Source organism: Gobio gobio (assembly GCF_949357685.1).
Source record: "Gobio gobio genome assembly, chromosome: 6".
NCBI lineage: Eukaryota > Metazoa > Chordata > Actinopteri > Cypriniformes > Gobionidae > Gobio > Gobio gobio.
The window spans coordinates 16,983,588-16,999,394 of NC_137102.1; the positions used below are offsets into that span (position 1 = coordinate 16,983,588).

General features: G+C 38.1%; 1 protein-coding gene across 4 annotated transcripts in view; it reads right to left on the bottom strand.

Moving 5' to 3' along the window:
- Nucleotides 1-15,807, bottom strand: part of arhgef4 (Rho guanine nucleotide exchange factor (GEF) 4) — a 109,004-nt gene that overhangs the window by 32,175 nt on the left and 61,022 nt on the right. Inside the window, exons 4-6 of one of the 4 annotated variants that reach the window (XM_079818482.1) lie at nucleotides 13,589-13,912; nucleotides 12,784-12,913; nucleotides 11,571-11,624 (exon numbers count right to left, since the gene is read on the bottom strand). In XM_079818482.1, the coding sequence (XP_079674608.1) occupies nucleotides 11,571-11,624; nucleotides 12,784-12,913; nucleotides 13,589-13,912 (508 nt within the window). Of the gene's footprint in view, nucleotides 1-9,438; nucleotides 9,898-11,570; nucleotides 11,625-12,783; nucleotides 12,914-13,588; nucleotides 13,913-15,807 lie in introns of those variants that run through there. The other 3 variants (XM_079818483.1, XM_079818484.1, XM_079818485.1) reach the window with 3 other exon arrangements.

Below are 15,807 nucleotides of genomic sequence, written 5' to 3' on the forward strand. Positions count from 1 at the left end.
TAAGTCTATCATGCGACGAAAATACTTTTTGAGCGGAAAAAACAACAAAAATAACGACTTTATCACACTATTATTGTTGTTCAAGTTGAGCCTCTGACGAGAGTTCGCGGGAGTGCCACGACGCATGCGCAAGAACTGGGTGAGTAATTACTGACAGAATTTTCATTTTTGGGTGAACTAACCCTTTAAGCTAAATAGAAATTTAAAAAAATAATAATAATACAAATTATAAGCACATAACAAAAGCTTAAAACTAAAAAATACAATTATAAAAACAAAAGCTATTGATAAAAAAATATTGATAAATATTATAATAACACCTAAAACGGAGTTGGACCCCATTAACTTCCATTGTGTGGACAAAACAACAGATAATTATCAACAAAATATTAGTTTTCATGAGAAAGTCATACAGGTTTGGAACAATATAGGCAAACCATGACCATGCAAACCATGACCATAACCATAGGCCCATTTTATTTACATATTTGATTCCATATTCATCACACACTCTTCCTAAAAGAGTTCTATCAATGCACCACCATGTCTTCATGTCTTTTTTGTTGTTGGTGCTGTTTTTCTCTTTTTCTTTTTTGCATGTGAGTGCAACCGAGTTCACAAAGCAGGTGAACTCAATGTAATATAGTTTAAAGAGATGGTTTAGAAGCTGGCTTTGAGTGGCACAGGAATAAATGCAGATATATAAGCCCAAAGGGCCCATCTAGAAAAAACTCATCAGCTCATGTTCACATGACTGATTCTGTTTTAACACTCCAACGGTGTCCTACATTTACTTTGAACAACAGACAGCATCAAATCAATAACATGAGTGCTCTATTTCCTTGTCATTACAAATTGTCTTTATTTTTTAAACCTTTAAAAAGTAAGTCAGCAGGGTTTACGACAAAAGAATATTTAAAACAACTGTTTAAGGTACATCAGCTTTGATAAACCATACGCATAGGTGTACAGCAGCACCTGAAACAAATGTGCCAGATGCACAAAGCTCCACCTCTTTAACAGCAACATGTGTCTGATTCAAATTCAGATCAGCACTCTGGGCAGCAAAACGTCCCAGAGCTGTCAAAGCCTGCCAGGAGTAATAATGCAGTGTTTAAGTAAACCAAACACATTACCACTGCATTACAATGAGAAAAACTTACAAACCACTGAGCTTACTACCCACATATTGTTGGAATCAGAGCTGCAGGACCTGAGGCAAATCATAGAGTCCATTTGCACATGTAGCCTACTTTCATGAGATGGCTTTAATGAGAGTTTCTCTGAACACTAGCGGCTCATGGATAATCCTTAAAATCTAAATAAAACACACAGGTCAGCAAGGATGAAGAAATAAAGTAGCTAAGCAAGCAAAGAATATGCCTAATTTTCAAACATATGTGCTGATATTTGCACATAACACACAATATGAGACTAGCACGGGAAAATGGAGCAGATGTGCTGTGAGAACAGAGTTAACAAGTCAACAAACTTGCATTTATCACATATAAAACATGTAAATATCATTGTGTATGAATATTAATACCCAGTGATTTCCAACTATGGTACTTTAGTAGGTGCAATTATTTTTAATTTTCATTGTTAAATCTATGAAACCAACTTATTATAATCTCATGATTGGTCTTATGATTTTCTGTAGTTCCTTTTAAAAAAGGAAAACCATATACACTTCCATTCAAACGTTTGGGGTTGGTAAGAAGTCTCTTAAGCTCACCAAGGCGGCATTTATTTCATCAAATAATAATGCATAATACCATTCAAAAATTTGCGGTCAGTGCGATTTTTTTTTAAAGAAATTAATATTTATTGAGCAAGAATGAGCTTGGTCTGGTGATAGCCAGATAAGCAATTTAAGATTGAACATTGGTCTGGGGAGTCTGCTCTGTATTTTCTACTGCACACGCGAGCATAAACGCGCATAAATTATATGACTCTGTACGCAATTGGATAGTCCTTCAACCAATCAGACCACAAGAGGCGTGATAAACAAGCATAATTCAAATGACTCTGTGCGCAATTGGATAGTCCTTCAACCAATCAGACCACAAGAGGCGTGATCAACGGGCAGCGACCCATCGCTCTATCTGTCATCGTGGTAATCCCTCCAATAGCGAGCCAGGTGGATAAGCCAGTCTGTGATTGGTTCCCGCTAAAGTGTAATAGAAGCAGTAGAAATTAATTAATGATTTCTAGACTGAGTTGCCGGGCGAAATCAAATCGCTGGCAGAACAGGCTGGGTTTACCCAGTCTACAAGAATTAATTATCAAACAAAAATCATCAAAAGTGACAGTAAAAACATTAATTATGCTACAAAATTTTCTTTTTCCGAAAAAATTCTGTTATTTTTAACTTTTTTATCCATCAAAGAATCCTGAAAAAACAATGCATCACGGTTTCCACAAAAAAGACATTAAGCAGCATAACCGTTTTCAACATTGATAATAAAAAATGTTTCTTGAGCATCAAATCATCATATTAGAATGATTTCTGAAGGATCATGTGACACTGAAGACTGGAGTAATGATGCTGAAAATTCAGCTTTGACATCACAGGAATACATTTCATTTGAAAAATATATTTAAATCGATAAGTGTAGCCTTGGTGAGCATAAGAGACTTCTTTCAAAAACATTTCAAAATCTTACCGACCCCAAACTTTTTAATGGCAGTGGTCATATTGGTTATGATGATAAATTAATGAATGAAAGAACATTACAGATTCAACTTATGTTCGGACTAACAGAGGCTGCAGTTAAAGGGAAAAAAATTAAGTTAGCTAATCAGTTAGCTGTAGATAAGCACTCATAATGAAGAGTTATGCTAAGAGTCTCTGACTAAAGAGAGATAGCGTGTGAGCCCCAGATAAGATCCTCACTGGGAAACATTTAGCCCAGTAGATTCTGACATTCCCTGTGTATCAGAGAAGAGACAGCCGGCCCTGTAAGGAATCTCCACGTCACATCCAGTCAAAAAGTATTACATTCACTCCACAGCAAAGTCATCTGACAAATATGTGTCTGCGGTGGACCTGACATTTAAAATAAGAGCCTGGTACCATCACGGTTAAGTTTATCTTATTAGTTGATTTTAGACGAGGCACTTATGAAACCATTTGTAAAATAGATTATACATACACACCGGTGAGCACACATCAATTGAATTACCTATAAAATTATTATTATTATTAAATTGATCAAAAGTGACAGTAAAGACATTTATAATGTTATAAAAAAGAATTATATTCCAAATAAATGCTGTTCTTTTGAGCTTTCTATTAATCAAAGAATCCTGAAAGAAATGTATCACGGTTTCCACAAAAATATTAGTCACCATGAAATTGACTAATCTTAATTTTTTATGTAATATTGCATTATTTAATATAAATTATTTATACACGCACATCATTAGTTTTCATGTGCCCTAGGAATCTTTAATTAAAATAACTTCCCAGAAATAACTTGCAGAAGCAGTCACAATAAGGAAGAAAGACTCAAATTAATGCAGATTAATGCCAAACATTGCAAAATCTTACCAACCCCAACCGTTTTAGTGTACGGTGTGTAAAACAGTGTAAACGATGTTCCAATTAATGTTTCTCTTATACTGCATCAGACACAATGCACATGCTCCCACTAAAATTGGTTTGTATAAGTTAGGAAGTTAGGCTCAGAGCGGCTCAGAAGAAAGTTCCTGAGAGGAAGCAGCTTTCAGGTCTCATGCTATAGAAAGGAGCAGCCTGTGCCTTGCACAGCTCAGTCGGGCGGTCCCGCTGGTGCCTGTCTGAGAGCAGACTTGAGGAACTGATAAACTGAACTCACTACAAACAGGCGCACGTCGTTTACTGACTAATTAAAGCTGCATGATATTCCTCACTTTGAGCTGAAAAAGTCTTAGGCAAGATAACTGACGTCCACTTAAGCTGCCAGGACAGCTGATGGACTCCAGGCAGAGTGACGATGGGTGAGGAATTCTGGGTAAAGTAAAACAGACAGTAAACAGAGGGCTGAGGTGAACATGGAGGGCAAATAGCCTTCATCAGGTTTTGTCTTCTCTTCTTACTGTTTAGTATAGAATGAACCAAGTTTAAGGCCGACTAACTGATTAACTGCTGATATCTCTACTATTATGTGACCTTATTATGAGAAAAGAAAAGTACACTCATCAAGCGATGAGAACTTAAACATTAATCATGGCATAGTTCATTATTAATTATTTGCATATACTTGAATTTATTTAAATAATCATATTTCAAAGATTCCATAGAATCAGCATAAATCTGTTCATTGTGAAAATAATTCATTTGAATCAGTTACAAGTGTGAACGTGCTTTATACATGGCTAAATGTATAACAAGCTAGATTTAATTACGGTAGTTAAAAATACACTATATTGCCAAAAGTTTTGGGACGTCTGCCTTTACATGCATAGGGTTTAATATGGAGTTGTCCCACCCTTTGCAGCCATAACAACTTCAACTCTTCTGGGAAGCCTTTCCACAAAGTTTAGGAGTGTGTTTATGGAAATTTTTGACTTCTAGAAGTGCATTTGTGAGGTCAGGCACTGATGTTAAATGGCCTGGCTCACAGTCTCTGCTCTAATTCATCCCAAAGGTGTTCTATCGGGTTGAGGTCAGGACTCTGTGCAGGTCAGTCAAGTTCCTCCACACTAAATTCGCTCATCCATGTCTTTATGGACCTTGCTTTGTGCACTGGTCCGCAGTCATGTTGGAACAGGAAGGGGCCATCCCCAAACTGTTCCCACAAAGGTGGGAGCATGAAATTGTCCAAAATGTCTTGGTATGCTGAAGCATTAAGAGTTCATTTCACTGGAACTAAGGGGCCAAGCCCAACCCCTGAAAAAGAACCCCACACCCAAATGTGTCAAAAAGTGAACTTTGTCAATGTTTGTCAAACACACATGGACTATTAAAGCTGATAAAATAGGGCAAAATAATATACAAACTTTTAAACTTCTTCATGAAACCATATAAACATTGGAGGAGCTTCACCACGTCAAGGCTCCATTCTTGTTCTTGCGCTTTTCTTTTGTATATGATCTTACTTGTTGTCTTTTCCCACTCTCAATCAGAAAAACACCAGTTCTCTTTTAACTTTGTGTGATTGCTCGCAGACTGATGTTAATACCACACAAGTCTGGAACAGTAATCTATGTAGACTGCAGATTATTGCTAACCCTGCAAACAGGATCAAAGTTTATTAAAATGACCCAAACAGAGGGAGGAGTGTTTATAATCTCTCCATGAACTCAGAAAATTAAATATGCCACAATGACATCACAGCAGTGATGATGTCTCCCTCTGCAGTGGCTATGAAGGATGGAATTAGGATGGGAACATGACATTCTGACCGCAGTGAAACTGAGGGTGAATCTGCTCCAAAACAGCTACAGTTTTCAGAATTAATATCATAATGATAAGGTAAAACATAGCCTTAAAAAGTTGCATTTGAGATGTCTGGTTCAACAAAGTATGAACTGTGTGAGAGGCAAGCTGAGGCGTTCACACAATGGTGGGAATTCCTCTGGTCAGTGCTGCGGTACACTGTGACCGTGTGGGCCTCGGTTCACTGTCGCTGTGGATGTACGATTACACTGCAGTGCCATTTCACCCACAGACTGAGCAAAATATCTCAGACAGAGAAGCAACTGAGTCACGTTGGATACTGCAAACAAACACTGTAAATAGTAACAGTGATGACACAAAGATATACAGCAGGTACAGCCTGATGCCATTGAAAAACTATTTTATATTCCAAAATGATCCCCAAATTATGTTTTTTATATATTAATAAAGTCATCAATAAAAATCCATAAATGTAAAACCATACAGCCACACAAACCATATCAAATTTTAAGTAAATGGTAAAAACCTATAGAGATGTGGTCCTCATTTGAATATCTATTTAAAGACTTAACACTCACAACAGGTCTTGTCAAACACATGTCTATGTCTTCACATCTTTTCTGCATAGCAGAAACCAGAATAAGACACTGAGGTACATGTGGAAAGAATATTGTATGCCTGAAGTAGGTGAGCATACAGCAGAGCCGTACGTTTGAGGTTTATGTAAAAAGGTGTGAATGAAACACCATCTGTTTTATTGCCGTCAGTTGTGATAGTGCCTGAGGGGCTGCAAACCCCCCGTTCCGTCTACATGTTAACCGGATTAGCAGAGCAATTGTTGGATTATGAAAAGCAAAGGCGTAGCTTAGTGTAATACATTTGGCTGAATTAACCATTAAATGGCATGTCATCTTTGTGAGGAATAATCATGTATGAAGATTAAGCAACGAGTGTTCATTTAGAAACTTCAAACTCGCTTTCCATCACTTGACCTGGCTCGCACTGGGCGGTCACAAGATTCTGCAATCAAGACAAAATAGCCCCCAGGGAAAATACGGACACACATCTGCTCTTCTTCCAGCATGGAAACTCAAGACTTTAATGAAAGTGCTTTTGAGAAGAACTGAGACTTTCTATTTCTGGCTCTGAGACAAGCGAGACGTGCTCGTGTGTTTCACACAAATAATGAAAGCAGAAGAAAAGAGGCTTTGCAGAAGCATGATATGTTTTGGGGTGGCGGTGGTGACATATCCTGCGAGACTATTTCCACTGCGCGCTGCCCTTTCTATACCGCATCTGCACTTTAGGCATCCTTTACACATGTAAACGCAGGAAAATAGATGAAAAGCCCTTCATGGTGTCAAATGTGTCAAGGTGCATGCATTGACAGGATAAGAGGGGAGATATATGGTCATGCATGGTACATATACACATCCGTTGAATGGTTTGGGGTCAGTAAGATGATGTTTTTGAAAGAAGTCCCTCATGCTCACAGAGGCTGTGTTTATTTGACAGTAAAAGAAAAAGTAAAAACAGTCATATGTGTGTGAGAAATGTATTCCTGTGATAGAAAGCTGATTTTCAGCATTATTACTCTAGTCTTCAGTTTCAAATGATCCTTCAGAAATCATTCTAATATGCTGATTTGCTACTCAAGATATATTTCTTCTTCTTGATATTATTATTATTAATGTTGAAAACAGTTGTGCTGCTTAATATTTTTGTCGAAACCATAACACCTTATTTTAGGATTCTTTGATGCACTTAGTAATTATGTCATTGCATTAGAGACGAACTATTAAACAAACAGATTTTTTCTCAAATGTTTTGCTTGAAAATAGTGTTTGTGTTGTCAATCTTTAAAATAAATGCCACTTGGATTTTATTCTATAATGCATTTAAATTAATTTATTTTTAAAATGTCTAAATACCTTTTGAGGTCACCATATTACAACAAAAATATATTTAAGAAAAAAGTAATAACAATAACACTATTTTGGTAATAATTTAATATCATTTCTTTAACTACACATTGTCATTTGAACAGACCAAGGGGTCAAGTTTGATTGTCTGAAATAGCTGCTGATAAATATCATAACTTGACAGGTAATTGTGCTGAAATATTTGTTTTCACAAGCATTTAAATTGCTAATATTTTACATCATTGTAGATGTTTACTGGTAGAATTTAATGGAGAGCTGCAAAATAGACATGGCGCTATCATGACATCACAGTGACAGCTAAGCAAGTGCCATTGAGATGAATGGAAATGCTAATAGGTAGCTTTCTCTAGGTCCGGGGTGTCCAACTCTGGTCCTGGAGAGCTACCACCCTGCAGATTTTAGCTCCAACCTGAATCAAACACACCTGAACCAGCTAATCATGGTGTTCAGGGTGCTAGATAATTAAAGACAGGTGTGTTGGAGCAGGGTTGGAACTGAAATCTGCAGGACGGTAGCTCTCCAGGAGCAGGGTTGGACACCCCTGCTCTAGGTATTAGAGTACATACTGCAGATCTCCCAGTCATTAATTACACTGAAAAAACCCGTTCTTGATGCCCAACACTAGGGTAGATAGTCTCTCGGTTCAGTGAACTTTTGAGTTCTGCGGGTCCGGTCTGTCTAGGGATGCCAAGGAATTGCCTTGGGATTTGTGTGTAAACAAACTCTCATTAACCATTTCTAATGTTCATACTTATGAACGTTTCAGTTCAGAGCGCTTCTCACGTGTCGCTCCAGTTTTTTGTCCCTCCAACTGTTCTGAGATCAGCTACGGACAGCGTATGAGTGCTGTAATGAGGTCAGTGGACCGTGACGAGGTGACAGCGCTGTTTGAAATGTCTGTAGCTATTGCCCCCGGCTCACAGTGCACCATTTATTTCCCTCCATCACAGGGAAAGTCACATCCCATCTCTCTTAGGACAAAGCAGAAAATGAGAAAAAAAACATCCAAATTGCAGCTGACGTGGGTAGCGGTGGCCGTTTGAGACATCAGTGCTACCTTGGCTGACGGTCATTGGCTTGTCTGTCACCATGCCAACCCTGAGAGAACATAATGAGACCAAAATACTGCTCAAACTGGCATCTCATCTCATTTCACATCACTCGTCTTACTATATGGCCACTGGCGCACGGAAGTATAGGGTAATGCCAGCACAGAAAGAGAGAGTTGCTCTATTCTTAGAAAGGAAACCTGAAGAATTTGCGTAAATCAATATATCAGCTCTGTTCACTGAGGCAAAAGAGGCAGTGTTGGTTTCCCCTCAAATATTTTTAACACAGCCTGTGCTTTCACTTGCTGCTTCTTGTTGTGCTGAATATTAGGCTACATATTCAAGCATTTTTGCACGAACGCTGATATGACGCGATACTGCCACATTAAGGTGTGGAAAAGCATAAAGCATGCTAATTTTGCACATTAAAATCCTGCAAGGGAATATGCTGAATGCAGGTAACGCTGTCACTTCGCTCTAAGGCAATCCATCTATATCTAGAATACACATTGGCTCACTTGACAGAACCTTCCACAACATTACCACTTAACCAATTACGAGCCAGCAGGAACATAGATCAATAGATGACATCCGTGACAGTAATGCAATAACCTAAGCAGGATGCAGACGAAAAGAGAGTGGCACATCTTCATTCAACGGTAAGGCATCATCTTTAATCTCGAATCCCACATCGCCACCAGCAAATCTGTAGCTCGATTTCTAACTCATGTTTCTTCTATACATGTAGCATGCAGCAGTATAGTCAGAAAGCAACTCCTGTTGCTTTGACACGTTAAATGCAGGAACAGCAGCTATGCCATGTGTTTACATTTGCATAGAGATAGTGGCTCTTTCAGCTACCTCCTTTTGCCCATCATGGGCTTAAGACAATGCCATCACATTGACCGAAAGACTGCAATACAATGAACAAGAGCCATCACAAAAACCTCACAGAGGCAGAATGTCACTCGCCGCATGAGCGTCAACTGACGTCAAGCTCAAAACGTCCAGCAAAACACACATTACTTGTGACATCGGCGGTCCAAAGGTGAGAGAGTCTTACCGTTGGTGGAGTGAAGGCTCTCCAGACTCCAGTAATGGGACATGACCCCTCGCACAGCTGTAACCCCTCTAGCCAGTCCCAGAGCAGGGCTAAAGCCTGAGTCAGAGCCAGGTGACTGCTCTGAGCTGCCACCACTGCAGCCACCTCCTGCCAGCGGGACGCCCACCTCACCGGCACTGTGCTGGGTGCGCATGTGGACGCACAGCGAGAGGAAGAAGGGTGGCGTCGCTTCAGCAGGTGTCGGGTCCAAAGCGTGTGTCAGAGCCTCGAGTATGCGGCGTAGCTTCAGCCCTCCTCTGTCATTCCTCACTCGCTCTCCTGCTCTTTTACTTTCACTCTTGAATGCACGGTCTCAAAGAGCTCACGGCTCAACACAGACGCCCAGGCACACAATCAGTCTTCTCTCTCTCGTGCGCGCACACGCATACAGTCACAGGCTGGCATCACTGGGGATCCTCTAAGGGGAGGAGGACTCATACGACTCACATGACTCAATGCGAAACGCCTGGTCTGGCATTGAAAAGAACCGCCTTCCTCCTCCCCTGCAATCCCCCCTTGAGCCCCCCTCCTCCACTGTTAAAGCCAAGCTGTTAGTAAACCAAAAGACAGCGCCTGGAGAGAGCACTAGCGATGTCGAGAGTTGCAAACACCTTCTAAGAATTGAACGCATAATTAGCCGAGATCGCACTTAAACAACAAGCCCAAAAATTTACGCAATTTATCATAAACAAAGAGTGCTTGCGCAGCACGCTGATCTGATACCAAAAGACGTGATTTCCACAGAAATGCTCAGAATCTCTGGAAACTATGAATAGAAAGGAATGTGGTTTGTGTGAGGCCATTCTCAGCAGACTCAAACTTAAGAATCTTGACTTGGGTGAACCTTTGGAGCTGACTCCACTTTACATAACATGGAAGCTGGATGCAGAACAAAGATAAAACTCAGGGGAAAATTCCTCACATTCCTGTAAATGACAGATCTGACCCGCCACTGGTTTAGATCAGGGGTTTTCAAACTAGTGTCTGGGGACCCCCAGGGCCACAAGGGGGTCCGTGGAAAAGTACAAAAGCTCAGAAAAACAGGGTAAACAATATATATATATAAATATTTAAATAAAATAAAATAATAATATGATGATGATGATAATGATGGTGATTATTATTATTAGTAGTATTAAAGTAAATAAATAAACATTATATATGACACATATTATAACGTAGCAGTATTAAAGTAAATAAATAAATATAATATATAAAATAAATATTATAAATGAAAAGTACTGATCCAAACATTATATATATATATATATATATATATATATATATATATATATATATATATATATATATATATATATATATATATATATATATATATATATATATATATATATATATATATATATATATATATATATATATATATATATATGTACAAATTAAATCGCAATTAATCATTCATCCATGACAGCGCTAATATATATCGATATATCGTCAAATCGATTAATCGCCATTAATCGCATGCAAAATAAAAGTATGTGTTTACATAATATGTGTGTACTGTGTATAATTATTATGTATATATAAATACACATTCATGTATATATTTAAGAAATATTTGCATGTATAATGCAAATAAAATGCCTGTTAATTTTTTTTTTAATAATTGATGTTCTTGAATATATACATGCATGTGTGTGTGTTTAATTATATAGACATAATAATTATACACAGTATATATATTATGTAAACACAAACTTTTAATTTGGATGTGTATATATATATATATATTGAACATATATATTATTATTATAATTATTAATATATCATGCTTACAATTTTTCTCCTACCGTATTATAAAAACTGCATTTGCAGGATGAGGTTCCGTCGCAAGAGGATCATCATATTTGCCATCAAATCCCCTAGTTTATCACACACACTTAAAAATCCAATTGGACTATTAGCCAACAAACTACAAATTGGCATATAAATATTAATTAAAATATGTTAAAACCAACAGTCATAAATGCAAAAAGGTCGAACAAACAGGTTTGAATGTCCCATCAATCATTTCACGCCGGCATTGTTTGAAAGTACAGGCTCATATTGTGTTTCCAAAGGAGTAAACTCACCTAGAGGAGCAACCTGTCCATGTGCCTCTTGTGTTGGTGTGCTGAGATTCGATTCTGTGGAGAGCAGCATGTATCGGTGTTAGTTTCTCCCATGAAGTGCTCCTGAACTCAAAATACAAACTAAGACTCAAGTTCCATATTTGCATAACCGCAATAGGAATTCTGCATTGGCTTGCCATGCGGTATACGGAAAGGTCGTAGAGTGGGCATGATGTCAGCAAGGGGCAAAATGAGGTTATTGTGTCCTTCTCCTCATAGGAATCCATATTACATAAGGCAAACACACAGAGCCTGTCATGGCAATAATACATCAATAGTGGGAGGAATATTTTACATAAATAAAACAGAACAAGAGTAAAAAAGATCAAGAAGTCTCAGTTCAGATCAGAGATTCAGAGGAAAATGTGCACTTAAGAATATAACTGGCTCAGATTTAGTCAGGGTTTTATGTTGATCATAGAAACATAATGCTTGCATCAGCAAGCAAACAAAACAGCCAACTCAAGGTCAGCCAAAGTCTATTTAATAGTAGCGTACAATCAAAGGCTACACTACAACTCGATTTCCTAAATCAAAAAGTGTGCATACGTGAGTGTCTGTAAGAGTGGGGGTTATAAGCCCATGCCAGGTCTACCTCTATGCTCAGAGAGCGAGAGAGAGTGAGTGAGAGAAGGCCTGGCGCCAGTGAGTGGGTGAGAAATAATCAGCAGGATTGTTTGGCAGAAAGGGAGAGGATCAGCACTGGGGGCCTCTGAGCTCCACGCTCCATGCATTACGACACAAAGATAGCCTCTGTGCTCCAGCTACGTGCTCACACGACTGAATAAAGCTTCTTCTTAAGAAACTGCACGTTGTAGGTGGAATTCATCACTCTTCACAGATGTATTGTTTGTTTGCAGCTGCAGCTGAGCAGAGACCTCGTCAGGTTTATGTCCAGGTATCTCAATCCAACTAGGCCATGTTTGATGATGAAAGACAATAAATTTACATCGCAGACGTCTGTGAGTCTCTGGCCACCGATTGTCACAAACAGAACTATAAATAACTCACAGAGGGTTATCAAAGGTTGCAGAATGAAGGAAAGCATTGCCCCCTGGAGGAAACTAAAGTACACTCAGACTTAAAGGAAAGATTTAAGAAGTCAATTTTCTTTGTCACATAATAAAAGGTTGTGGTGCAATGTATAGCAGGTTTAAATGTCAATGTTCCTTACCTGAAACCAACGCACAATGAGGCCAGCCCAAATAGTCCAGTCCAACGGGTGTGCTCTGGGAGAAGAAGTGGTCTTTCAGAGGAACAGAAGGGAATTGCTCCGGAGAAGTGAGAGAAAGTCTAGCGCGCAACTATGGATGAGAAAGAAACATACCCATTTTTTTTTTTTTTTAACTCACTATTATTAAATGGTTAGTTCACTTAGTAATTCTTAGTAAAATTCTGTCATAAATTACTTACCCTAATGTCGTTCCAAACCCGTAAGAACTTCGGAACACAAATTAAAATATTTTTGATGAAATCTGAGAGCTTTCTGACCCCTCCATAGACAGCTATTTAATTACCACTTTCAATGCCCAGAAAGGTAGTACAAAATATGTGTTCCAAAAATGAACAACGGTCTTACGGTTTTGGAACGACATGAGTAATTAATGGCGTTTTTGGGTGAACTAACTCTTTTAAAAAAAAATACAATATATATTTATATAAAAAAATGAAAAGTACTGAAAAAAGCAATAATAATAACACATGCCCATGATAAATTTACCTTCTTTTTTTTTTTGAATTAATCATTTTCATTTCAAATTATCTGTCTAGATAAAATAGTCTGAGATCATCTGACAAACATACATTTTTGTGTATTCAGGCAAAACACAAGAAACGGAAGAGAAGTCGGAAATCCTAAAGAAACTACAAGGGAATGATTCCAGGAGTGCAATACAGGAAGAAAGCAGAGCAGGAGAAGAAAAAGTGCAGCGGGAGATGCTAATGGCCAGGTGGTTCTCCATTTTCGATGATTTCCTTACTTTCTTGTGCTTCTCAGATGTTGGCGTTCTAAGTTGGCGTAAACTTTGTAGCATTCTAAGCTTCTTTTTACGGATGTTCTCCACGTCAGTCAACGTTTCATATGAGCATGAGCGTAGATGTGCTTCAGTCGAATTGTTCTTCCTTTCCATGTCAAGCGCCACCTCTTTGATGCCCTGAAGAGGCATGGTCCAACTGTAGAGGTCTGAGATGGGTCTGGGTGCAGCTGTACACTGCTCTCTGGATTTCACCCGAAGCACACATGCATTTCCTTGTTGTCTTCTCTCTGCTGACTGGACGGCTGGCTCAGTATTGCGCTGTACATGCTTTGAGTGCAAATTTAGGTGGTTATTGTACATATCTTTTGATGTAGGTCCACTGAGTGATGAAGTTTGTCAAATGTTGACTTTTGGTAATGTTAAGAAGTTAAAAGTATACATTAGCCAGATATTTACACTGCATAAAATTGTTACCATTCTTAACAAGTATTTTATACATCTCCAGTTAAAGGGATATTTCACCCAAAAATTAAAATTACCCCATGATGGCCTCAAGCCATCCTAGGTGTATATGACATTCTTCTTTCAGATGAATACAATCGGAGTTATATTTAAAAAATGTAAATGTCCTGGCTAAGTAAATGGCAGACCAAAATTTGAAGCCCAAAAAGTACTTTTTTGCACTTTTTTGGGCTTCATATTTTGGGCTGCCATTCACTTCCATTATAATACTTGGATTAGCCAGGACATTTGTTAATATAACTCTGATTGTATTCGTCTGAAAGAAGAATGCCATATACACCTAGAATGGCTTGAGGGGGTCAGTAAATTATGGGATAATTTTCATTTTTGGGTAAACTATACCTTTAAGACAGCATTAAATTGTAAAGAATGTACAGTATCTCAAATATGTCTTGCACTGACAGAATTGTTCACTTGTTTTAAGCACACTACCATTCAAAAGTGGGGTCAGTAAGATTTTTTTAGTAGTACTTAGGGCAAGGATGCACAAAAATTATCAACATGATAGAGACATATCATGTTAAAAAGATTTCTATTTCATATAAATGCTGTTAATTTCAGAAGAATCCTGATCAAATGTATCACAGCTTCCACAAAAACATTAAATATAGGGTAGACAATTTCGGAGTGGCTAGCAATAGCAAGCTAGCTTTGAAAGCATGAGATCCCACCCTTCTTTCAGAGCGTCTCAAAAACCACACCTACTTCAAAACATATGAACACACAGCAGAATTTGCAAAGTGTCACAAAGACAGAGTTAAATTACCTCATGTCTCAAAGCACATATCATTATAATAATAAGGAATAATATATATATATATATTAGGGATGCCACAATTCTCAATAATATTGAACCGTTCGGTACGGCATTCACGGTTCAATACGCGCTTGTGAATTGCATTTTTTTCGGTTTCGCATTTAATTAATTAATTTTCTACAAATTCTATAATTTGCCACCATCCCAATACTGAACAACGCGACATACATTCACATCACACGTTAGTGGTAGTTATACTCACGGAACACTATAGTTATTCACAATCACCAAAGTTCATTATTTGCATGCGTTTTAAAGCCTTGCCGGTTTCATTCGCGTGCGCGGTTTTAACATGCGCTTTTCAGAGCGCGCGCACTAAAAGCCTGTCAAACACGTGAATACTGAACTAAGTAGTCATCTTACTGCGTTAATACTGTAAAATACACACAAGGTTAACATAAACACAGTCGGTTATGTCTAAAGTGAAAGTAAAATCGCAATCGTGTCTGTATATTAGATGTGTAGAGCTCTTAAACTGACAGCAGCGCAGCCAGTAGGGTGACCACCATCAAACAAACCAAATGTGGGACAATTACTAAGTTTGTGTGGGACAATGTGGGACATGTTACCGACACTAAAACATAACCTGAAACTGTTACACAATGTCTATGTAACTTAATAAAAACATATGTAGGCCTATTCTGCCTTTCAGATGATAAAAATACTTTGTTCTTTAGTCCCTTCCAGAAAACACCATTACATCAATGTAACATTGTACATGTCATTTAAATTCAACATCACTGAGCCCAAAGGCAGCAGGCATCAGATCTGACCAAGTCCAATAATGAACAATTAAAATATAAAGCAACATGAAATTAGTTCATTGACAGTCTTATATATTATATTATATATTAAGAATATAACCAATTTACCGAATTATCCA